The 27,461-nt window shown below is 34.9% G+C and overlaps 2 protein-coding genes across 2 annotated transcripts; one reads left to right on the top strand and one right to left on the bottom strand.

Moving 5' to 3' along the window:
* Window positions 1-1,614: 1,614 nt before the first annotated feature.
* On the bottom strand, window positions 1,615-11,263 carry LOC126968963 (26S proteasome non-ATPase regulatory subunit 6). Its single transcript, XM_050814215.1, has 6 exons — window positions 10,788-11,263; window positions 10,303-10,477; window positions 9,009-9,168; window positions 7,552-7,736; window positions 4,839-5,014; window positions 1,615-2,817 (listed from the first exon to the last, which is right to left on the bottom strand). The coding sequence occupies exons 1-6, from the start codon at window positions 11,063-11,065 to the stop codon at window positions 2,643-2,645; spliced, it is 1,149 nt and encodes a 382-aa protein (XP_050670172.1). The 5' UTR covers window positions 11,066-11,263; the 3' UTR covers window positions 1,615-2,642.
* A 7,172-nt stretch (window positions 11,264-18,435) lies between these two features.
* Window positions 18,436-21,840, top strand: LOC126969181 (uncharacterized). The gene is made up of 3 exons (XM_050814500.1): window positions 18,436-19,562; window positions 20,227-21,404; window positions 21,826-21,840. The coding sequence occupies exons 2-3, from the start codon at window positions 20,259-20,261 to the stop codon at window positions 21,838-21,840; spliced, it is 1,161 nt and encodes a 386-aa protein (XP_050670457.1). The 5' UTR covers window positions 18,436-19,562; window positions 20,227-20,258.
* Window positions 21,841-27,461: the final 5,621 nt, after the last annotated feature.

The following is a 27,461-nucleotide window of genomic DNA, read 5'->3' as shown; positions in this document are numbered from 1 at the left end:
AACTTGAGAAAGATGTTAAAAATTCGGATAACTCTTTATCTAAAATACTGTGACTTGAATCCAAAATCGAAATCCTAATAATGTTCGGAGGAATTAACATTCTGAATTATTTTTTATGGAAGAGGAGGAGACAAATGAGCCTATGTGACACCTGGTGTTAAGTGATCACCGCCGCCCATTCTCTACACGTGTGAAATTCATCAAGTGTGGCTAGGTTATTAACTAGATTCAAAATACTGGGGTTGGAAGTTGGTTGGTTGTACAACACATTAGAACCAGCTCAAATTTTACTCCTACTTTCGCCGGAAAAGTTTTTCTAGTTGCAGCAGCAGTAAAAACATCTGTAAAAAGGGATGTAGAGCTTAGTTTAGTTGCATAAGTTGGACTGTATTAATCTATAATATCAGGCGGAAGACGTCTACTGCTGGACAAAGGCCACCCCCAAAGATCGCCATGACGATCGGTCCTGCGCTGCCCTCATCCAACGTGTTCTGGCGATCTTGTCCAGATCATCGATCCATCTTTGTTTCGTTTGTCATTATCATTTGTCGAGAAATCACTGACCCCGAAGATACAGTTTTAACTAGTTTCGGGTCAGAGGTCAACCTCTTTTAATATCACTGCAAAACCGTTTTTCAATGTTAGTATTATTACAATTAGCGATAAAAAGATGTAAATAATTGGTATTATGTAATAAATATTGTACATTTAGTAATTTGGAGTGAGTGTAAAAGAAAATGAAATAAAGTATTAAAGTATCTTATGAGGCCTACTAATACTACGACTTCCTTTTTGTGGTTATTCGAGGACTTTACTGCCCAAACGGCCATCTGTTAGTCGAACTATGTGCCCTGCCTTCTGCCACTTCAGATCCGGAACCATCTGGGTCGGTAACTTTGGTTCTCCTACGGATCTCCTCATTTCTGATTCGACCTCACAGGGAAACTCCGAGCATAGCCCTCTCCATTGCTCTATAAGCGACAATAAGCTTCCGCATAAGGCCCATAGTTAGCGACTACGTCTGCGTTCCGTATGTCATCACTCACACACACAACATAAACCTCCGTCTTCAGACATTGTGATATTTTGGTCGAGAAGATTTCCGGGGCCTCCCGAAAGCTGTCCATTTTTAGAACGTTTTAATCTATAGCATGTACAAATTGCCAGGACCCGTCTTGTTTTTATGTTCATAGGTACCTATGTCTCCTCTATGCGTAATTATACGGGCAATTTACTGGCACCCAGGATAAAGAAGAACAAGACAGAAGAGGAAGCAATCCTTACTAATATCGTTAATTATTCAAGTTTCAGATAAAACAGAATCACAACAGATCCGTGGAAAAGGAAGAAAAGTCCTACATCCGGGGAAACCACATTAAAAAAACGTCGAACGGTACACTACTTCAAAGGTAGCATGGAAACGTGTGCATATTATGACGACTCCTATACTTTTTATCTCAAAAACGGTGGCTCTTAGACAAATAATATCGTGACATTTTCTGTGATTTCATTTATGATGGTGTTTTGAACAATCCAATTTTCAGATAGTTGTGATTTTTTGTATCCATTAACCGGACTATTAATGTTAGAAAGAAGGTTAATAAAAAATCAAAGCATAATATTAAAATTTATTATAAACTTACAACATTGATTTAATACAATTTTGGGACCAGTTTAAAAGGTATTGTGTGTTTTAAATTTCTAGAGCGATTTTCTGTCAAAATTACAAAAAACTACTATTGACATTAATGACTGCCTAACGATAAAATCATCGCACTTGAAGGAAAATATATTGCAGAATATTCTAAATAATCACAGAGCAAACGAAAAACACAAAACATCACAGAAGTCGTGATTATCGCACAATTTTTTAATGTAACATTAAATTATAAATTGTGTTAAACCATGCATCCACACCGCAGTTGCTTTCAACGTTTCCAAGTGTACTTCCTACTCAGCAACATCCGAAAACAAAAAGTTATTTATTAAGTTAGTATATAGTAGTTAAGTATATCATATTAAATATGTCGTTGTCTTGTGGCTCAGCCTAGTTTGGGGCAAGATAATTTGTGTAAGAGTGTGTTAATATTATTATTATTAATATGTAAGCAACGTTGCGGAAAACAGTCGACATTCTATAAAACAATCCATAATATTGTTAGAATATGTTAGTTGGAGAACATTTACCATACTACGTTTTTTACCAGTGGGAGGCTCCTTTGCACAGCATGCCGGCTAGATTATGGTTACCACAACAGTGCCTTTATCTGCCGTGAAGCAGTAATGTGAAAGCATTACTGTGTTTCAGTCTGAAGGGCGCCGTAGCTAGTGAAATTATTGGGCAAATGAGACTTGACATCTTATGTTTCAAGGTGACGAGCGCAGTTGTAGTGCCGCTCAGAATATTTGAGTTTTTCAATAATCTTGAGCGGCGCTGAATTGTAATGGGCAGGGCGTATAAATTACCATCAGCTGAACGTCCTACTCGTCTCGTCCCTTATTTTCGTAAAAAAAATTATTTTGCGGAAATATTTGTGGCGCATAGTAATAAGTAGCCACAAAAGTTAACTACGGTTTGGATGCACGGTTACTACTGGTAAATGTTGATAGTTTCAATTCAATCTGTACACAATAATGTGGATTTAGAAGTTGATGACGCTGGCGAGTTTCTTAACACGGTTGAGTAGTAAGTCTCCCTCGCGGATGGTCGCCTGGTAGAGGTGCGAGCGGTCTGCGTCGGCGCCCCGACCTGCGCCCGTCACTACGCACCCGCCCACCGCGTCGATGCGGCACTGAAGACGACCCGCCGCGGTGAAACTGTTAACGAAAATATATTAGATACGAATAGGTATTCACGAGCAATTTAACACAATTTGCCTATTTATATATTATATACTAGCTTTTACCCGCAACTTCATCCGCGTTGAGTAGTTACTGTGTGCATTTTTTTGTTAATTTTTTACCAGTGGAAGGCTCCTTTGCACAGGATGACGACTAGATTATGGGTACCACAACGGCGCCTATTTATGCCGTGAAGCAGTAATTTGTAAACATTATAGTGTTTCGGTCTATAGGGCTCCGTAGCTAGTGAAATTACTAGGCAAATAAAACTTAACTAACATCTTGTCTCAAGGTGACGAGCGCATTTGTAGTGCCGCTCAAGAATCCTGTATGGCACTTCATTGTAATGGGCTAGGTGTATCAGTTACCATCAACTGAACGTCTCGTCCCTTATTTTCATAAAAGAGAAATAATACTTTTCAAATAATACACATACAAACTGGTCTTCTAGGTGGCTCCATCTACAGGATCTACTGTACAGTTGATAACCTGCTCAAACCCAATAATTACATATTAGGATATTATTGGCTTGAGATGTCGCTTTTTCTAATCTAAACACTTTAGTTGGCGCCACAGCCTGAGAATCAAACGAGACATACCAAGATTTACGAACCATTACTCACTCGAACGGTTGGCTCAGTGGAAGAGCGCTCGGACGGAAGCCGAGAGGTCTCGGGTTCGAGTCCCACATCGTTCATAAATTTTGATTAGATATTTAATTTTAATCACTTCTGCTGTGGAGTAGTAGGAATAACGACAGAGTTATTTTTTTACTGGGACTTTGTAACAGGTACTACTGGGAGATGACGCGTTGGCGACATCCGCAGAACACACAATCAGCTTTCATCCCGCGTTGACGTACAGTGGATTATCAAATCATGCAGCTGTATACTTCCGCTTTATTTTCGCCCACCACCAAAGAATATGTGAATAATAGTATAAGTACAGAAGGCTTACTCAGCAAAATCAAGTAAGGAAATAGACACTAACTCCATACAATAAGGTGCAATTCAGAAAACAACGCTATTAACCTACATTTTTATTCACCTAGAAGTTGCATCTCTTTCTATCGCGTGACTCTTACCCCTTCTGACAACGTTAGGGTTGTCATCTTATAAAAATAGCTCATTTTTTTCAATGATATAAATAGTTATGTAATCGTAATTTGAGATCAATATTCTTTTGTTGTCATATCTACATAAATTGTTGAAAAAAATTTATGTATGTATTGGAAGACCACACTACATAGTTCATTTTTCCTTTTAAAGGTAAGAATTATTTAAATAGGTAGGTATATACGACCTTGAAAAGAACCACGAAGCAAGCTACACTTGCACACGTCCATTTAGGTATTATATTATTACCGCCAAGATATTACCTACAAAAATAGTTTCTTGCTACTTCTTCTCATTAGCTCAACCCTTTACAAAGTAGCGGTAGATACAATAAGAAAAAATATATTTTATTTGACATTCATAAGTGTCATTTCCTTGACCTACATGAATAAAGTGATTTTGTTTTGATTTAAGTGAGACAGGCCTGCCACCATTTAAAATCTGTGTGGGTGTCTATGCATGGGTTACATTTTTCGTCTCATAACCCTCCCTCACTTCTGGAATTAATTTCACAAATAAAATTTTAAAACAAAATTTTATAAACGCCACTCGAACGGTTGCCACAGTTGGAAGTGCGCTCGCACGGAACGCGAGAGGTCGCGGGTTCCAGTCATCATCTATCCCAGAAGGGAGGGTTATCCGTTCAAAATAACACATTGTTTAGATTTGCAAGAGCGACATCTCAAGTAAATTTTCTAATATGCAAATATTGGGGTTGAGCAGGTTATCAACTGTAAAGTAGATCCTGTAGTTGAGCAACAGCCTGAGAGTTGAACAAAGCTTACAAGATTTTATCAGCGATACGTCACTCGAACGGTTAGCACAGTTGGAATTGCGTTCGCACGGAACGCGAGAGAGGTAGCATGTTACCTATTCACTTACTTAGAGATCTCGTCTTCAACAAACTCTCTTGTCACACCAAATGTTTCGGCGATGTTGTCCAGACTGAGCGAGCGGTACGCACGCAACAGTTGCATGTAGGCCTTAATGCGAGCCTCGCGCACGTAGTGCTGGTAGTGAGGCCTGAACACCGGGTCCACGCAAATCTGGGTCTCCACCTAAAATACCATAGCATATTATTGTTTTAAATATTACTAGTCGTTCCCGCCCGAATAAAAAAAAAATATTCATATTGATATTTTTATTATTATCCTTTGATAAGTGTTCATAAAAGTACAACAGCAATGACAAAAATGAAGGTTGTTGGAATTCGAACGAAAATAATTGCCATAAACCATCTAGGATAACTTTCGCATGGAATGGTGATAATTAAATGGTATAGCGTTCATGTTCATCAACTGATGATAGAACTATTTCAGATTTAACATAAAATAATAAAACTGTTGTATATAAACACTGATCATTGGCATTAAAACTGGAATGCTCTTCATCACCGTACCTTTACTCATTACTTGGTAGCCTACCTCAACCTGACATTGGCTCAGTCGTGGTGACCTTTCCACAAAAGCCACAATATAAATAATAGAATAGGTTGGAGCAAAGAGTATAATAATATATAGAGAAAAGAGAGCCCTCTCTACGCAGTATGAGCTGTCTATTTGAAAACTAGCGCCATCTGGAGATTGGCCCCGAAAATAACTATATACTCGTATAATCTCGAAGTTATAAAATCATTTTTAATGTTGTGACGCAATTAAATAACTAACTCTACTTTTTAATATGGGTATTGCAATTTTTTACCATGTTGAAATTGCGCGTAGAGTTAGTTATTTAATTTTGTCACAACATAGAACAGAACATAAAGCATAGATTTAGTAGTGTAAATATGCAAAATGGAACACGAGAGCTACCTACATGCGAAAACGCTAGAAGTGGCCGCCATTTTATGACCAGTGGGCAGTGAGAGTGACACAAATAAAGAAAAGTTGAAAGATTTCAAAGCGAGGAAAGCTGACAAAGCTTTCGTTTTCGGGCCAACTAACAGATGGCACTACAGTCTTCTGAAAACGTCACTATAACTGTCCCACCCCTAGGTTGGAGTCAGTCGTGTTGAGGCCGTTGGCGGAGTCGCACGCAGAACTCACTGCGCTTTTTATCTATTTTCATTCGTACAGTGTGCAAGTAAAACGTGGTAAAGAGAGCGACAGGGATCGTTCAATTTAACGTCGATTTGATGAACCCACGCCGATATATATATATTGTATCTTGAAGACTATAAGCAGATGAGATATTGACAATATGGCATGTAGAGTGCTGAATTCCTATGGAGCCCACTCTTTCATGTATATATAGTCAGCCTAATCTATTGCAGGCTGCTAACTAATCAAATATATTACGTAATTTTTTCAGACGACGAGTGGGTTAAGGTATAGTCAGCTGTCCTGAAAGATTTGGGTGTCTTTGAATCTGTGACTTGTATCTGGAGCTGCAGTTCTTAATTACTTCGTTGACCATTGATTGTTGTAGGATTTCGTCAATCTCTTTTGTTGTGATATACCATGGTGCATTATAGATTTGCCTAAGAATACAATTTTACGCCCTTTGTATAATCATTTTATTAGAGGCACATGCTGAGCCCCATAGTTCCATTCCATTGGACCATTTTCAGTATGACATTATATATAAGCACCATAGTATATTTAAAAACATTTAATTTTATTATAATACGTTAATTATGTTGCCTTGCATATTGTTGCCTCATTGCATTTTATATGTAGTTATGTTGAAGAACCGTTATTTAATATTTGGTACTTGTATGATAGTACTTTGGGTGGTGAAGTGGACTCTATTTAGATGATTTAAAGTTAAACAACACAGATAGTGTTTATATGATATGGAACTGTGAGTTAGAAGTTATAATGTTATAACTTAACTAGAAACTCTACTAGTTACTAGTTACACTAGATTTAAAATTCATTAAATGATGCTGATGTAACAAAATTTCTATGCTAGAAGTTGGTATAATTATTATATCACTAGCTGACCCGAAAGACGTTGTTCTGTATATAATAAATAAAATAACGTTTTTATATGAATTTGTCAATAATATATCATAACATCAAAAATTAATTCGTAAAATATGCACCCTGCTGTCGTAATGAAATTGTTTCACAGCAGAACTGTCAAATTGTGCGTCAATAAATTCTCTCATAGAAATTATGTATGGACACATCAAAGGAAAAACAAATTTGTTATTTTTATTTAATTTAGCAGCATTTTCCTATTTATTCACCTTTTAAACCTTCTCTGGACTTCCACAAATAATTCAAGACCTAAATTTGCCAAATCGGTCCAGCCATTCTCGAGTTTTAGCGAGGCTAACGAACAGCAATTCATTTTTATATACATAGATTAACCATCTTACTTCAATCATCTCTAACTCGTTATCTGTTTGATCCTTTTATTGTCAGTTATTAATGGGCCACAAGCTTTTGCGAACACTGGTGAAACTGGCACGCTCTCTCGTTCGATAGATCATGGGCCTTAACAAGTATCTGTTTAAAATAGTTGTCACTGACAGTTCTATGTGCAGAGCTTACAAGCTCTGTCACCATACATGGTGACAGAACAGATAGCCCCGAAAAGACCTCAGGTCACCAAGACTTAAAAACAAACAAAGAACTATGCTACTTACCCATGCAAGACTCTTCATGAAATCTGCATATCGGCACTCATGCAGAGACTCTACCAATTCACGAAGTTCAGGGAACCGCGACCTCAGTGCCTGAACAGCGGCGCCCTGCCGTCTCAATGCGGATTGTAATGCGTGGCGCTCCAGTGCAAGAGCACAAGCGAGGACGCAGTATTGGATTATGGTACCTGAAAGTAAAAAAGATATTTATGCAACTGTTGTGTAATAAAGGGTATTAAAACACGAATGTGGGTTTATCACAAGAGGCGAAGCCGAGTATGATAATAGTATCACATGAGTTTTTGAATACCTGATTATCAACACTTGCACACAAGACTTTATCTACACCCATAATATGAATCCTCTATAAAAAGAAAATAAATCTGTTTTGATTCTGGGCACCGGTCATTACTATAATTACTTGTAAATTCGTTTACAAATCACACACATCATCGATCAAATGACACACTTTAGAGTACTTGTGGTGCCCCTTCCACAGAAGCCATTAGAACGAATAGAATAGAACTATATGCTTTATAGTTATTTGTTTGTTAAGTAAATACACAAGTGATGGAAATTTTGACAGAGTACTGGATCCCTGACAATTCGAGTAGCTCTGTGTTGCATTAGATTTAAAGTTTAGAACTGATACTGAGATGTACCAGATCAAAGATGAGAATGATACTCGTATTGAAGTAGTGTTACACACTACTTTAAAAAAAATGTTGGTAAAGACATACCTGTTACCGTAAATCATTGCATCTTGAAACACAATGATTTATGTGCTTAGGACACCAACAATTAAATGGATTACCCTATTTTTCTCGTAAGGTCCCTTTTTATTATCCGGTCGCACCGGATGTTACTATCATACGTAGCGGAGGTTTTGTGTCCCAAAAATCGAATTAATTTGTATTATAAAAAGACCATAAAATAGTCTAATAAAACTATTCTATCTGTGAAAGGTAATTCCTTGACATTTTATTGTATCCTATCATTGATTTTACACACAGCAGCATTTTAAAATAATTTATTGCGACATAAACTGATCCGTCACAGACAATGGCAGATGTCATAATGGTGGCTAATCGGCTTATATTAGTGTAAGTGTGTGTGTGGAGCTGTGTATTTACATGTTAACTTGTTGTTTTTATGTGTCACTGTTATGTTAGGTGTCATACAGAGTCCTTATTTTTTTACTCGTCTGTCATTCATGCATGAATGGATATCATTTGTTTGTAATCAATTTTAGTAATTATTAAAATTCTACAAGAAAGTTCATACATTAAATTGCACATAGTTAAACCTTTTAGTGTCAAATTAAGCTGTTAAAACTTAAGAGCAGTTGGTCTCTTACGCCATAGTTCTACTATAGGGATATGTTACATATTATGTCTTAAGTTTCAGTTTCCATTTGCATAACTTAAAATTTACCTCAAAGGGCACCTATATTAACTTACCAAAATCAACCAATTCATATGATTCAAATGTGGACACACAATCGATGAAGAGATCTGCAGCACGGCTGTAATCTCTAACTGCTAAGCAATAAAGTGCCTCATATGCCTTTAGTTTGTTCCTGGAACGCCAGTCTCCACCTTTATCAACAAGTTCATGAGCCTGTAATAAAAGATAAATTTTTCTAATAATATGATTATATGTTCTTCCTGATAATGATAATAATTGAAACAATCTTTATAAAGTCATAATAATCAACTTCCTTGAAAAAGAGCTTGGATGCATATAGCCTCCACTTCAAATCAAGCACCATGCTTTTTTACAGTAAAGTACATTTATTGTTTATCACAATACTATAATCCTAATTTAAACTTATTGAAAATAATTTGGTACTATTTTGTTTTGTTTTCTATAAAAGTAATGTTTTTTTAGATTTTTGAGTAAGTTATTTTTATCTATATGATTATTGGTAGAAAGAAAAAATATTGACAAGACTACTATATTGACAATTATTGTTAAGTATTTTGTCTAATATTTTATTGGCATGATTTTTTTTTTCCTTTTAAGACTTTAGATATATCATTTTTTTAATAATACAAGCCTTCATATCTGAGAACACCCACAAGAAGCTCTGCCAATTATTGACATTTGGCACAAAATGGCCGCACCAAGACAGAGGCTCTTTATTTAATTTTTATTACAAATTTTTGTCTAGACTTTCAAACACATTAATATCAAATTTAAGAAATTTAATTATAATGAAAATAAAAATTTACATCAAAAATAGCTTAAAAATTATATAACACTAGGTAATCTAATACTCCTCCACAGGACTTCATAGTTCATAATATATTTCATATGGACTTCACAAACATTCTAATTGTAATGTTTAAGTTTATAAAAAACCAGACATATAGGATATCATCCCCACCATCTGGATGTGTCCTCCAGTGTGGTTTTCAAAGGGCTTTCTTCCACATACTACAAAACTAAACCTTGTGCGGTGTTTCCAGGAGGATATGACATGAGTACCTTTAAAAAAAAGTGCATACACCTTCCTTAAGGGCCGGCAACACTCCTGTGATTCCTCTGATGTTGCAAGAGAATGTGGACTATAGTGATCACTTTACACCAGGTGACCTGTACGCTCATTTATCCTCCTTTCATAAAAAAAAACACATAATTTCTATAGAATACTTTTTTCTAATTTCTATAGAATACTTTTTTCTAATAAGAAGTTTCCATTGTGAGGATGAAAATGATGATTTTTTTAGTAAATTTAAAAAGATAATATACCTTAGTAACAGCCTTTCCCATATCTTTAACATTACATCCATGGAAGTAGGCAATTCTAAACAACGCAAACACAGCCTCCAGTCTTCTGTTGGTTGTTAAGGTAGAATCCTCATACTTAGTTACTGCCAATGCTGTTGCAGCTTCTTTGTCTCCAATTGAGCATAGGTAATCAAGCCTTAAATTATTGTTAATGATCATAAATACATATCAATAAAAAAACTAGAACAACCATTTTTTTTAAAAAAAAGAGGTCAAATTCATCTTTATTTAGATGTAACATGTGTCACTAATTATTAAATTCTATTGAAAATGTTTTACAATATAGTATGCGTGTCAATTACTATCAGCTGATCATCCTTCTGGTCTTGTCCCTTATTGTCATAAAATAATAATCTGTGTTGTTAAACATAGTAAACAAAAACTAAAAACTTACAGCACAAAATTAAATGACAGAATACATTCAAATCAATTATCAAGAAACTTACCGATCTTGCCATACCGGCGTTTCAGAATCATCTTGTTCAAACTTAGAGAGTTTATCTTCATTTTGTTTAGTCATCTCATCGTACAATTTTTGGTTGAACTCCCAACCCAAATCTGAACAAACTTCTTTATAATAGGGAGCCATATTCCCTGCTTTAATTCCCTGTAGTAACTGATCTTTCAATTGTGGATCATTTTTAAACTGGCTCAAAGAGAGTTTAAATTTTATACCAGCTAAGGCCATATATTCTGGAGTTTTTCCTTCTGCTGTGAGTTCCATGGTGCTTCTTACAGTTTATAATAGCTTTAGAAAATTTAATAATTGGCTGTATATAACTTATTGAATAGCAAAACTTTATTGTAAGTAAATTCAGTAAACACAAATAAGTAGAGATGGGTAAAATCACTATACTCGAAGCTTTGAAATAACCTGAATAAGTACCTACCTATTTCGATTTACGGTTTCAAGCGAATGATTTGACAATTTTAGTACGGTGAACCAAAGAGATTTTTTTTGGTTCTATTCGTCCATCTGGACAGGCAAAGGGGTCAAAAGCCCATACAGCCAGGTCTTATTTTTATTTTTCTATTCTTCAGTCTTCACTTTACACAGCTTGTTCAAACTCAAGCTAAGTCTTTTATCATCTTCATCTTCAAACATAAATAGTACAATTTCACATAAAAGTAGTATTTCGTGTTCTTCATGTTTCATGTTCTTCATATACATATAGGTTCGCATGAAAGGCCGAAGCCAAGTCTTTTATTGATAATATTCTTGTTCCAATGAAGATCAAGCTTAAACCCCGGACGGGTTTAATAATAATAAACTTTTATGATATAATACTAAAATATAAATCTCATATAACGTTATAAGAAATATATTATACATGAATTATAAGTAATAATGATGAATATTAGTTGAATATAATAATTATAAGATAATATGAAACTAATTTAAGGTATAACTACAAATATACTGTTTACATTTATGCATTAAAATTTACATTATAAACACAAGTCCAATAATAATTTATGGACGAATATGTTTTAAGTCTGTGTAAGGGATTGTGTCAAAAGCCAAGCCGTATTTTCAAATTTCGCCTACCGTTGAAACTATAAATTTGTAAAGCGGCACGAAGCAGTCATAAGTTTTCAATAACTGCTGAAGTGAGCGCGGGATGTTTTCAGTATTCTTATAAATATCCAAGAGGCAGTCTATCAATGTAAATCTTTAAAGATTATATTGGGGACAGTCAAAGAAAATGTGATCAAGAGTTTGGATGGATAAATTACAGAATTGACAAGTTGGAGAATCTAAAACACCGATCCTAAATAAATGAGCACCACTACGAGAATGTCCCAGACGTAACCGACAAATTGTGGTGTAAAATTTTCTGTGTAAGTATTTTTTCTTTTTAACAAACCAGGGAGGAGAGATTTCGTTTTTAATGTCGGCTAACCATTTGCCCTTTGTTTGAACAACTTGTTGCCAATAATTCTGAAAATCTTGCAAGAATGTACCTTTAAAATGAGACAGTGCATCTGTATGTGGTATGGGAATGTTCAAAGCAGTATGTATCTGATTACTATTCACAATAGATTTAGCAAGATAATAATAATAATATAATAATAATAATAATAATTTTTTTATTTGCGAAAAACTGCCACCAAATTTTTTACAAGTACAATAGATATGACAATTAACATTGTATAAAGAAAGGAAAAATAACAATACAAATGTTTAAAAAACAATAAAGAAAGAGATATTAATGCTTTAAAACTAACTATGTAGAATGATAACAGACCAGGCAGCAGCGCGATTCGCAAAAAGGAAAGTTCTCAGCAAACGTTAGGACGTATTTTCCTAACACTGATATTATGAACTTCCTATATTTTTTTTTCCGTGAAAGCTATTTTGGCAGTAATGAGTGAAACAAATAATTATAATATTTAAATATTTATCGTATCGTCTATCTAATAAACAAAGCTCAGAATTTAATAAATTTATAAATCTGAAAAGAAAATATTTATATCAAGTAGTGATGCGTATACACGCATTTACGTACATCCCCACTAGCTAGACAAGTATATAATAAAAATATATATAAAAAATGCATGAGTAATTTAATATTATATAGATAAAATATATCCATTATGATACCCATCCTCACTACAGTCGATGTATTTAATTTAGTTTTTGCTCTTGCAATAATAGCTTTTTGTAGTTATTCTTAAAAGATTCCTTTGAGTGCAAATTTCGAAGTGGTGGTGGCAGGTTATTCCAACACTTAGTGGCTGCGTAGCGAAAGCTACCATGAAATGCGGTTGTGTGGAAGATGGGTATATTTAAAGAATCGTGCGAAGCGCGGGTCTTATGTGGAATGTTAGCATCACTTCTCCATTTTAACTTTTTAAATAGATAAATAGGGATTTCGTTCTTTATTATACCGAATAGTAAGGTAGCAAAGTGCAATTTCATACGACTCCCCATTTTTAATAATGACTCTCTATTTAAATAAGGGGTAACGTGGTCTCGCCGCGGAATGGAGAAACAATATCTTGCACAAGCGTTTTGAACACGTTGTATGAGACGTTTTGTACGCTCCAATAAGCGTGGACCTATGGCTGCATCCATATAATTAAATTTGGAAAGAATCAAAGATTCACAGAGGAGTACACGTAGGTCTTTTTTTATTGAGTTTCTGATTCGGTATAGTACTTTCAGTCTATAAAAGCAACTACGAACAATCTGAAGTATATATTTTTCGAAACGTAAGTTTTCGTCTACGAGCAAGCCAAGATTTCGGACCTCGGTTACCCTCTCTATTTGTTCATTATTAATTTTAATGTTGGGTTTACCAGTTACTACTTTTTTAACTTGATGCCGAGTACCTATAACCATACATTTCGTTTTTTTCGAATTTAATAGCAATCCATTGGATTTCGACCAGTCGAAGATCCGATTAAGGTCTGAGGTGATTGTATTTAAGGCTTCCTTATCATACGGCTTGAAAGACAGGTAAATTTGTATGTCATCAGCAAACATATGAAATTTACAATATTTGATATGTTGAACCACGTCCGCTGTGTACAGAGTAAATAATAAGGGACCTAGGATAGACCCCTGAGGTACCCCTTTTTTAATTGGGAGAGGCCGCGAAGTGGTCACATTTCCGTCATGGTTAGTAATTTCAACGAATTGATGTCTGTCACGTAAGTAGCTCGAAAACCACCGCAAAGTTCTTTCTTCTACGCCGTAGAATCGCAATTTAGCTAAGAGAAGATCAAAATTAATGGAATCGAATGCTTTGGAAAAATCTAATAGAACCATAACAGTAGCTTCCCCTTTATCTTGTGAAGAAAGTATATCGTCTATTACATTTATTAGGGCTGTAGTTGTGCTGTGTTGTTTCCTAAAACCTGACTGTAATGTAGGTAGAATATTGTTTTTTTCTAAATAGGTCAGAAGTTGACTATGTACAATCTTCTCCAAAATTTTGGAAGCACAAGGCAAAATACTAATGGGTCGTAATTCGTTAATTTCGAGCGGGTCGTTTTTTTTGGGGATAGGCCTTACTAGTGCATTACGCCAAATATCCGGAAATATATCTGAAGCAATTGATTTATTAATTAGTTTGGTAAGTGGACTTAGTGTATAAGGAAGAGATAACAACAGCATATTCAGTGAGACTCCATCGGGACCAATTGCGTTTGACTGCAATTTTCGAAAGGTATTTGCAACTTCAACCTCTGTTACAGGTTGAACAGTAAAAGAATAAGACCCGAATCTGTTCATATTGAATGAATCTATGTATGTCCGAGATATACCCTCTCCTCCCGGAACGTTTAAAAAATATTGGTTTATAGCCTCTGGGTCACATAAGTTGGGGGAAAGAATTTCGTCATGTTTACTCTCAAACATCACGTTTTGTTTAATGTGTGTCCACATAGTTTTAGGGTTATTTATATGAGTGCTTATATATGAATTAAAATATGCCTGTTTTTCTGATATTAATGCGTTCGATACAACTTTCTTAAGATCCTTATAGTACAGCAAATGACCAGGATGTTTACTTAAATGCGCCCTTTTATAAGCCTCGTCACGTCGCTTCATCATTAAACGTATGTTATATGTGACCCAGGGGTAGCTATGCTCCTTAATTCTAGCTATTTTAATTGGTGCAATGGTGTTAAAAACCTGTAACAGATTTGAGGTAATAACGGAAGCAAACTCATTTACACCAGACGGCACGTCCTCATTCCAGTTAATAGATGACATGCAGCTATGCAACTGAGCTATATCTTTGATGGGTCTATACTTAATAAGTTTAATTTTACGTTTAGGTTTGGGCACATCAAGTTCGCACGCAACAAATGCATGAGAACTGAGAGAAGGAATGTGATCGACCCAAACCTGTGACACATTTGCATCCGTACAGATAAGATCTAATAGGGTATCACTGTGGGTAGTGAAGTGAGTGGGCTCAGTAACATACTGTTGAAGAGAAAAGCTGGCCAAGAGGTCACGCAGAGCCAGAAGTTTTGCCTCATTTACTTTTAGAAAATCAATATTAAAATCGCCGAGTAGAACAATGTAGTCATGCTGTGATAGAGTTGAGATGGTATCACATAGGGCATTTATAAATGTATATGCACACAACCAGGGTGGGCGATAAGCTGTACCGATGGCTATTTTCCTGGAGTTAACGCGAACGCTTATCCACATTTGCTCAACTGAAGCTACAATAGGATGCTTAATAACATGTGCCTTAATTTCCCGGCGAATATAAAATCCAACTCCACCACCCCGACTGCGAACCTCTGAAGGACGAGGAATGTGACGAAGGCGATATCCAGATATACGTGGAGCTCGCATTTCCTCTCCTATTCCTAACCAAGTCTCATTAACAGCCAATACGTCTAAATCATTACGTAGTAACCCAGCCACAAAGTCTTCATGTCCTGTACTCAGTGAACAAGGATTGATTAGACCAACCTTCATTCTCTTAGGACCCATTTATATAATGAAAATATATACCCATTGCAATACATATATGACCGAAACGATGTAATGCTACAAAATGGCAATAAAAAATAAAAATAAAATAATCACAATACATACCTATATAAGAGACAAGACGTGTAACATATATGATAGGCAAATGACTATTTCCCTTTTGTGTTAGTTTATACGACTTAATAATTAACTCAATTTGATTAATTAATAAACTAAATAAATTTAATTTAAACGAATGAATATTTCTTTTGCGGAGCGCGCTGCTGTCATAGTTCGAAATGATTTCATTTTCATTTCGTAAACATAACATACGAAGTTCTATAAAAGAAACGAGGACTACTACTACATTATATTTACTCATTAATAAACAAAACGAATTATAGTTAATGCAATAATAAATGAAGAAAATTAACTCAAATACAGAACATAGTTTTAAAATAAAATACAATATAAAATAGTAAATGCTACAATGAATGAATCTCAAAATTTGTGCGTTTTTATTATGAAATACGAATAAAGATAACAAAAAAATGTATTTATTTTTCAATATATAAACAGCGTATTTATAGATTAAAGTACTATAATATGTGTAATGTATACAAGTTTTTAAATGTATATATACTAATGTAAAACCATACAAAAACGTTTTTAAAAATAATTTATGACACATTATGAAAACCAATAAATTTTTCAGACAAAATCCTTTTTTAAGTCCTGTTCCGAACGGATTTGGTAGGATTTGGAAGTACTATTTCTTCTAGCAAAAATTCGTCCGCCTTTAGTCCAGACGAAACGCCAGTTTTTATTACGGCCAAGCTGCTCACGAGCAAGATGGAATAGTTTCCGGTTTTCGTACGTTAGATGTTCGTTGATATAGAAACGTCGCGCCTGGTCACCTATTGCAGTCCCGCTAGTGTCAGCTCCCCTCCTAACCCGCGCAGCATGAAGCAATTCGTCACGTAAGTGTCGTCGAGTCAGGCAGACCACAAGCGGACGAGACCGTGCAGCCCCCCCCTCTTCCACCGGACGCTTTGGACCGCGCCGCGCCGTATGAACAATATCGCGATCGTTAATGACCAGGCCGACCTTTTGAGCCAGGGTAATTGCTATGTGCGTCAAATTTTCATTGCCGGTCTCAGGTATTCCTGTAATCTCCACGTCATTCAATAACTTTTCCTGCTCGGAATCATTCAATTTCTTTTTTAATTCATTTAAAGTACAAGTAAGCTCTTGATTTTGCACACTATAATCATCTACCTGTACTGCTGCGCGATTCAACTCTAGCTGAGAAAGTCGCGTCTCGATACTATCGAGTCTCGAACTGAACTCGTTAACTAGTAACGATATTCGACTCATGTCCTGTCTGAAGCCGGTCAGCTCGGTGCGAAGTAATTTAATTTCCTGGACAAGCGAGGACGACTCTTGCTGCTCCGAATCCAGGTACAGGTCTTCGTCTCTGACGCGATCTTTCTGTACCGGTCTGCAGGGCTTGGGTTGACATGTAGTGCACATCCATTGCTTATTCGTTTTCGCATCAGGGCTTAACTTAAGGCATTGCTTGTGAAACGTTTCGCTACATTTGTTGCATTTAGCGCCATCTGTATTAGCGAAGAATTTTCCACACGTGTTGCATTTGTTGGTCATTGTGATGTGGTCAACGATTACCCGTGTCGATTTCGTATCAGTTAGATATCTCAGGTGTCACTAGATGGCACTTTAAAGCAAACTCCACTGAATTTATTATATTTTTTAATAATATTATGAAGTAATTGTCCCTATTTAGTGAAATTGGCCTGATAAAGTGTTCAAAATCAAATAAAAATAATTAATGTAATTAAAATAAAATAAAGTACGGAACAAAATTCGTAAACAGTTAGTTAGCGTTTTAACTTTCAAACCTTGAAGGTAGTTCCATCAGCTGATCGATTGCCGGATTCTTTAATCACTTTTTTTACACACAAACAAACACTATTTCAAATGGATAACATTTACAGTTGTAATTATAATATAAATTTACACTTTATACTAGTTCTTTTTATATTTAGTTACTTTAAATAATTCAAATTTCAAAGACAAGACAATAGCAACGTTACTGCTTGACAGCCGACACGGAAAAAAAAAATGAAAAAAATCAGCTTGTTCATTTCCTTCCACGCCTATGTGTGAAGGAGTCCAGAATAAAACAATATCTTTTGTTAGAGATAAGCATTGATATTTGTCTCTAATATTGTAAATGATGAAATTAGTTGTAACATTACATTTAGGATATAGTAAAGCTTTTAAAACACTCTATTACCTAATCGCGTTAACATCTCGTGCTTCGAAGAATATTGAACCCAAAGTTTATGACCTTAAGGCTCATATTTTGTGTGCAGTAGCTTAAAATAAATTATAAACATGAAATGTATCGAGTGTAATGAGGCGGTAATAGATGCCGTTGTGTGTAGTGCCTGTCATGGTTCCCTACATTTTGGATGCTCTGGAGTCACAGAGGGTACCTATCGGCGCATGGGCACTGAAAAGAAAGCAGTGTGGCGGTGTGCCCGATGTCGTAATGCCTCACGCTCCGGAACTACTTCCGATGAGACTACTTGCCAACAGGGCATCGCAAAGGTGCTACAAGAAATAAAATCCCTTCGAATCGATTTTGGTGCAGTGCAATCAGACTTAAGCAGCTTAAAAAATGAGTTACAAGTATGCTCAACGGGTATTTCAAATCTCAATACCCGTTGGGATGAATTAGAAACAAGGTTCTCGGCTTTAGAGGACAGGTTAGTTCAAGTCGAAAATAAATCAAAGACAATAACCAAAGTGCAATCTGACCTCGAGGTGGCGAAGCTCTCTATTTCAACTTTAAAAAACATAATTGAAGCAAGTGACCAATACAGCAGAATGAACAATCTAGAGATATCCGGCATACCTTTTAAGAAAGGAGAAAACTTAACCAACATCGTCTGTGATATTCACAATGCTGTGGGTTTGAACTTTGAACCGACAATAATAGACAGCATACATCGCGTACGTCGGTACATTGAAAGCGACTCGAACACCGGTGGCATTGATAAAAACATTGAAGCTACTTTAAGCCCACGACCTCCCGCTATCATAGTTAAGTTTACCCGCCGAATATATAAAGATGAACTCTTATCAGCAGTGCGAGTGCGTAGGGGTCTTACAACAGCTAACATAGGTCTCACAGGTCCAGCCCTAAACCTGTTCTTGACCGATCACCTTACCCCGGCAAATAAGCTGCTATTGAAGCGGGCACGACAACTCAAGGCCGACAGAAAGATTGCTCATCTCTGGGTGCGAGACTGCAAAATACTAGCACGAAAAACTGACTCGTCGAAAGTGATGATTATTAATAACAATTTCGACTTTAGTAGAATCAATTGACTTTCATGTTTTATATTGCCCTTTTCAATTTTGTCAATTAAAATCAAGTTATTCACTTTTATCGATGTTCTAATCCTTCAAATCTCATTTCTAAATTATAAATCCATTAACTATATTAAAATATTAAGAACTCAATGTCACCGTAACAAAGAAACACGTGCATGTATTTTTATATTCTATAGTCGTTTCTTACTTTCGTTCTACATTACAGACAATAATCAATTGATACCTAAAAAATTTCCAGCTTATTGCAAAGAATTCGCCTTTAGAAAAAACAAGTCATTAACTAACGAGTTATTGGGCGCCTATTGTTCTCGGCAGGTAATCAGGTCGAGCAATGCACCGCTAAGTCGAATAAAATTCCGTAAGTATGTGCATGTAAGATTGAATTTTGTCTATTTTTATTATCTTAGCAAATATATTATTGCACATTCAACCATATGTGTCTTACCTTATGAATTAAAATTAACTTACCAAACCATGCCGGTTGCTTTTGAATTTATAAAATGTATATGTAGGTATATATGCATAAGTCATGACGGACACAACATTTAGCTGTTATTATCAGAATGTACGCGGTCTCCGCACAAAGTCGCATAGTTTCCATTCCCAAGTATCACAGTCAGACTATGACATTATTTGTTTATCAGAGAGCTGGTTGACCTCAAGTTACTATGATGGTGAATTTTTCAATAATGATTATATTGTTTTTCGCTGCGATAGATCGGTAGAAGAGAGTGGCTTTGAACGGGGAGGCGGAGTTATTGTAGCTGTGCGCCGTAAATACTTGCCTATGCAGCGAGTCTGGCCTTGCTCCTCTCGATCCTCGTCAGAATGTGTTTGGGTTTCTGTGCCGTTATCAAGAGATAGAGAGAACATTCAAAAATATTTAAATATATGTTGCATTTATATTCCGCATGGTCCCTTACATAAGGACACTTTAACGAACTTTTTTGATATTTGTGGACAGTTAGCTGTAAACAATCCGAATGATAAATTTTTAATTACTGGAGATTTTAATATTTCAGAAGCGCAGTGGCCTGTATCTGACTGTCATAATATGTTCCTACCAACTAATGCTAACAACAGCTATTTAGTTCAAATATTGCGCGAATTTATGTCTTTCTCCGGTATGTATCAGTGTAACAATATTTTTAATGCTAATAAACGTATACTAGATTTAATCCTGTGCAGTGAACGTTGCATAGTATCATCCAGTGATTTTCCCTTAACAAGTGAAGACCCTCACCACAAAGCTCTTCAATTCGAGTTACGGCTGACACACATGCACACACTGAAACCAGCCCCTTGTAAGGTATACTGTTTTTATAATGCAAACTACCAGGAAATAAATAATGAGCTTTGTGCTATAGATTGGTGTAATATTTTTAGTCCTCTGAGTTTAGAAGAGTGTATTCTTGAATTTTATAAAATTTTAAATAATTTAATAAATAAATTTGTTCCACAACGTCCACTACGTTCATCGCACCATAAGCCTCCGTGGTATACTAAACCTCTCAGACGATTGCTAAATACTAAGCAAAAGTATCATAAACTGTGGAAAACGTATAAAAATCCATTAGATTTTGAATGCTTTAAGTCACTGCGTAAAAGAGCAATACAACTAGAAAAAAAGTGTTATGATTCTTACATTAATAATATTGAAGAAAAAATTCACAAACAACCTAAGTGCTTTTGGTCCTATATTAAATCAACAATATCAAAAACTGCTTTACCCCACCTTATGTACTATAAAGGCAGATCGAGTTCAAATGGTGAGCAAATATGCGACTTCTTTAACGAACATTTTTATTCGGTCTTCGAAAACTCAACCATAAATTCATTTAACTTGTCTGAAATTCCTTTGGCTAACAATACAATTTTTAATATAAATTCTATTCATATATCCAAAGAAATTGTTTACAAATATCTTAAATCTGTAAATGTAGCCAAGGGTGCTGGCCCGGATGGTATTCATCCAGTATTGATAAGAAACTGTGCTACAAACTTAGCGTTACCAATTACCATTTTATTTATGAAATCATTTAGGGAAGGCCGTGTCCCTGCCATTTGGAAAATGGCACTGGTCACTCCGATACCAAAAGGAGATATTAGCCAATTTATTGACAAGCATCGGCCTATATCAAAATTATGCCAATTTGGAAAAATACTAGAAAAAATTGTTACAGACCAACTATCATGGGCTGTAAGGCGTCATATAACTCCACATCAACATGGTTTCTATAAAGGTCGAAGTGTTGACACAAATTTAATTAGTTTTAGTGAACTCATTCTCGATGCTTTGGATGATAACGCACAGGTAGACGCTGTGTACACTGATTTTGCTAAAGCTTTTGACAAAATATGCCATAAGACCTTATTACATAAGCTTTATCGACTTGGTATACACGGCAATCTTTTTCGTTGGATACAATCCTACATAGAGAATCGTTATCAAGCTGTTGTCTTAGGTGGTTATACGTCGCGTTACAAATCTATTCCTTCTGGAGTTCCACAAGGGTCCCATTTGGGACCATTACTATTTATATTATATATTAACGATATTAGTGACTATATAAAAAATTCTAACTTACTTTTATATGCTGACGATACAAAAATCTTTAGAGTTATCAGAAATTTAGAAGACTGTAATTCTCTTCAAGTAGATTTGAGTAGCTTTGAATCTTTTTGTTATAGCAACCATCTTTTTTTGAACTCCGATAAGTGTTTTGTCATCACTTTTAGTAGAAAGCGATTACCAGTTATATTCAATTACAAATTGTGTAGTAAAAAATTGACGAGAGTTACTCAAATTCGTGATTTAGGAGTTATCATGGATTCAAAGCTAAGTTTTTTGCCTCACATAGATAAAATGTTAAGCAAAGCATATAAACAGTTAGGTTTTATTTTACGAGTTGGAAAGCCATTTAAAAGGCCTTCCACGTATAAAATCTTATATAATAGTTTCGTTCGGAGTCACGTCGAGTATGCCTGTAGTGTTTGGAATCCTTTCCATACTATCCATACCAACCGAATCGAAAGACTCCAAAAAAAATTTGTAAAGTCACTCGATTATAATAGTAATTCTAGGTACTCCAGCTACGCTGAATCATGTTATATTCCCAATGTTGTCAAATTAAGTGATCGCCGAAACTCTTTTGATGCAATGCTACTTTATAAAATCGTAAATAACCACATTGATGCTCCTTTATTACTACAGGCCTTTAGTTTTCAAGTCCCCAAAAGAAATATACGTACTTGTCGAAGTAAACCCTTGTTCGTAGTTAAAAAAAGTAGGACATGCTATGCTGGAAATAGTTATATAAGGCGGACCTGTCGACTTCTTAATGGAAAACTTGCTGACTTAGATATTTTTAAAGAAACCTTGTCCAGTTTTAAAAAGAATATACTAACTGTGCTAAGAAAAAGTGAGATTTGAACGATTATAACTGTTTAACCACAACATTTTTTTTTTTATAATTTAGTAAATAAGTAAGTAAGTAATTTAGTAAATCTTAGTTTATTATTAACATTTTTTTTTACTAGTGCCTCTTTTTATTTTTATTTTGTATAACTTATTTTTCTCTGCTGTACTTTAGTCTTAATTGTCATAAAATATTAATTTTAAGGAAACTGTAGGTCTAATTCAGTACTAACATTTCTTTGTAAACCTGAATATGTATGTGACTGTTTGTTTCTAAATATATAAATAAATAAAAATAAAACACTCATGCTATCCGTTATAACAATCCAATTATTATATGACTGTTCTCCAATATATTCTAGAGCAGCATATATGGCAGCACATTCTGCTGTGTATATACTAGCCAAGGTATTTAACCTATGACCAAACCCACTCCGCAGTTGTATGTCATAAACTGCCATAGAGACAGCAGTATTACTTTTAGATCCATCAGTATAAAGTTGGTTATAATTTTGTCACTCTGACAGCATACTATATACATCTTCCTTATATTTTAATGATTCATTAATAATTATTTTAATAGGTGTATATTTTGAATTATAACAATTTAAATAACATGGCCAAAGAATACTAGAAAATAGATTATGATCACAAGAAAAATGTAACAAGTCAGAGATGCCTTCTACTTGATAGTAGGAATTATTGTCAGTTTGGTTAATATAGTCCTGTATCTTTAATAGGAGTGGATGATTATTAATAGAAGTTAATTTGAGAAAGAATTTTGTTTGTAGATATTTGAATCTAAGAGCTGGTGGGGGAATATTACATTCTACTTGTAATGATATAATAGGAGTAGACCTAAAAGCGCCTGTTATGATCCTTAAGCATTTATTTTGTATTTTTTCTAATTTATTCACTAATGTAATTACTCCACCATAACAAAAGAAGGCATACTCAAAATGGCTACGAACTAATGACTTATATAGTGTTAGCAAGATGCGTGGGTCTGCACCCCAATATGTACCAGTTAATGATTTCAGAATATTGCAGGCCTTTAATGCTCGATTTTCTAATACTTCAACATATTTGTGCCATCTAAAATTACTTAAAAACGTAACTCCTAAAAACTTTATTGAATTATCTATTGAAATTTCCTGAGTACCATAATATATTTTTGCATCTCTTATTCTTATAGAATGCTTTGAAAATATTACTACTTTGCTTTTGTCAATACTGACCTCAAGACTAAGATATTGAAAATAAAGCTCCAATTTTTTGAGTGCTACATTAAGATCTAACACAACATTTGATAAATTAAGTCCTGAACTATACACTACTAGATCATAAGCAAATTGGAGGTTAGAAACTCTTTTACCCAACACAATATTTATTTGATTTATGTAGATTATATAGAGCAATGGACTCAAAATTTCGCCCTGCGATACACCTCCATTTGAATATCGAGGACCTATTAATTGGTTATTGACTCTAACATAAAGTTTACGACCATGCAAGAAATTGAATATCCAACTAACTATTTTTTCAGGGACATTTAAGGATAGAAGAATGGATGATAATTGTTCTAAATCAACATAATTAAATGCTCCTACAACATCCAAAAAAACACCAGCCAATATCTTATTGTCAATCTGGGCACTATGGATGTCAAGACATAAATGCCGTATACTCTCACAAGCAGAACGACCACATCGAAATCCAAATTGATTATTAGGTAAGAGGTTGTTACTTTCAATATAAAATATTAATCTCTGTTTTATTAATTGTTCAAAAATTTTACCAACACACGAGCTTAGTGTGATAGGACGATATGAATCAGCTGAACTAGAATCTTTCCCATGCTTTAAAATTGGAATTAGACAGTCTGTTTTCCATTCTTCTGGAATAGTAGTTCTTCCATAGGAGATTTAATATTTTTAGAAACTTATTTAAGTTAGAAGAGTTTAGGAGTTTAAACATTTTATAGGAGAGCCAATCCAAACCACATGCAGAGTCCTTTCTTGATGATAGACTAGCTTTTAATTCTTCAATAGTAAAAGGGGGGATCATAAAAGAGTTGATGCTATTTAAAGGATGATTATTGTGAATAATTGTCAAATTTGGTATTGTATCTGGAGTATATTTGTGTAAAAAGTTGGATATCCAATTATTGCTAGAGAAACAATTATTATTAGAATATAAATTCTTAAATTTCCTCATTTTTGTCCAAATCTGTTTCATTGGTGTTAACCTATTTATGGTGGAGCAAAAATCTGTCCAGGATTTACGACGTTCAAGTCTTAATTTCCTTTTTTCTTTGCTTGAGCTTGCTTAAAATGAATGTAGTTTTGGATATTGCAATTTGATTTGAATAACAGATAAGCCTGTTTGCAATCTTCTACCACTTTAGTACATTGCCCATTCCACCAGGGAAGTTGTCGCTTTCTTTTAGGTAGATTAGTAATATTGTTACAGTGGTAGTTGATTTTAGGTACTGAATTTTCTACCGCTCTAAGAATTATGGAACAGAAGTTATTGTAAGACTTCTTGTAGATTACAATTATTTATATCAAATTGTTTTAACAAGTCATTTACTAAGTTCTCATATTGGTCCCAATTTACTATTTTCAGATTACTGTGTGGAGGTATGTTGGATGGAATTGAAGAAGATTCAGTTTCCGACACTACCATGGAAAATTTTGTGATTGTAGGCAAGTGATAGCTGCCCAAAGAGTCCTGATGAACTTGCCATTCACAGCACAGGAATAATGAAGATGATATTATTGTTAGATCTAGTCCATTTGGTCTCCAAGAATTAGTGTCCACTGTAGTTGGTTGATCATTATTTAAGAGCATTAAGTCATTATCGTCCATTACATCCATGATGTCTCTACCTCTAGAATTGGTTCTATTACAACCCCAAATGGTATGGTGAGCATTAAAATCACCAGCAATTATTAGTGGTTTTGGAATACTATGCAACAGTCTATTAAATTTAGATTTGTCAAAGTTAGGTACACTGTTGCCAGGACAGGACTATAAAAGCTAACAATTGAGATGTCTTTTTGTTTGTATTTAATTTTGATTGCTACATTTTGCAAGGAGTCATCAGAAAATGTTTCTAACTTTTGAAAATAAATGCCATTTCTAACAAAAATTGCTACACCATTGTGATCATTACCACAATCATTTCTTAGTATTGTAGAACCTCTGATAGAAAACTGTATATTTGGTTTAAGCCAAGTTTCTGATATAAGTGCTATGTGTATGTCCTGCTCATAAAGAAGGTTTTGAAGCTCAAGTCTGTTACTCAACAGACTTTGAGCATTGTACTATGTTAAGTTTGTGACAGTTGAATGTGACGTTTTATTTTTAATTTGTATGGTATCTTTAATAGCTGAACTAATTGCGTGTGAGCTAATGCTTTGATTCTGTGTTTTATTTAGTGAAATGACTTTGATTATTGATTCTGTGATTAGGTACATTGCTGCTGGATTGGATAAAATTAAATTAATGATGTCTCGTGTGTTCTCTGTCTTATTGAGTGATGGAAAGTTTGTTGGATGTTTAAATAAATCGGATAATGGTGTTTTACTTTTATTTTTACTATCCAATACCTTTTTTTGTTTTATAGGGCATTGACCAGATACTGCAAGATGGTTACCTTTACAGTGCACACATACTGCTTTGTCAATAGGTATAGTACATTCTTTATATGAATGATTTTCAGTGCAGATTGAGCAATGTTGAGTATTCTTACAGAATTTAGCCAAGTGGTCAAACCTAAGGCATCGGAAACACTGCTTAACTGGCGGCACATAAGGTCGCATTGGTAGACGCCACATCTTTAAGTGAACGTAATCTGGGAGTGAAGTAGATGACGCAAAGGTAATAATGACTGCCTGTGTAGGTTGTAATATAAAACCACTCTCGGATTTGTTTTTTTTCATTATACGCCGAACAGAAATAATTTTTTTGTACTTGACAAAGATTTGAAAATTTTTTTGTTGGACATATCAATGGGTACGGAGGAAATCACTCCAGACAATTCAGTGGCATCAGCTGGGATGGACGCCTTAATATTTTGTTCCCTTAAAAATGTCGTGTTGTCTAGGAATGTATTAGCCAAATTGGGTCGTTCAAACACTACTCCTATCTTATATTTGTTGAGTTTCTTAAGATATTTAATGCCTTTAATGAAACGCGATAATGTTCTGATAATGGCTGTTCAGTGACACTCTATGAAGACTATAAATTCATGACCGGCACCTGCGTCTTCCGGATATCGGCGACAATAGTCGGCCACCCTATATGGCAAATAAAAGTTCTTGTGGTCTTCCAATGCTGTACGCGAATCTGAGTATTCGCAACTTTCAGAGTTGGAATCTAAAATAGACTCACCTTTATCTCGTTCCGGCTTGGTTTTTTTCCGCCTTTTCGACATCTCTTAGCACAAACCTAAATCACTAAATATATAGACTTTTACTTATACTAAACAAATTAAATGATAAACATATACAAATACTTAGATACTTTTCAAAAATATGAGGATGATATACAATATAATAGAAATATTTAATTTTATAGTTAAAAAGACCGCCCTAAGCAACCAAGAGTTCCCGCGCTTTTCCTGAACCAAAGAGAATATAAACAGTGAACGGTCTAGAGTCGAGACTCTACTTAAAGGCATAGACAAAGTATAGTAACTAGACATTAGTTTGGCGTGGCCAACATGAGACACATAATATCCTATACAAATAGGTACATAATATAACACAAGTGTTCTTTCACTATGACTTTTACATCGTAAAACACAACATCGCGCCATATTTCCTTCGATTC

This window comes from Leptidea sinapis, chromosome 17, assembly GCF_905404315.1.
Source record: "Leptidea sinapis chromosome 17, ilLepSina1.1, whole genome shotgun sequence".
In the NCBI taxonomy this organism is placed as follows: domain Eukaryota; kingdom Metazoa; phylum Arthropoda; class Insecta; order Lepidoptera; family Pieridae; genus Leptidea; species Leptidea sinapis.
The sequence above is the reverse complement of the archived record's forward strand: the minus strand, read 5'-3'. Positions and strand labels throughout refer to the sequence as shown.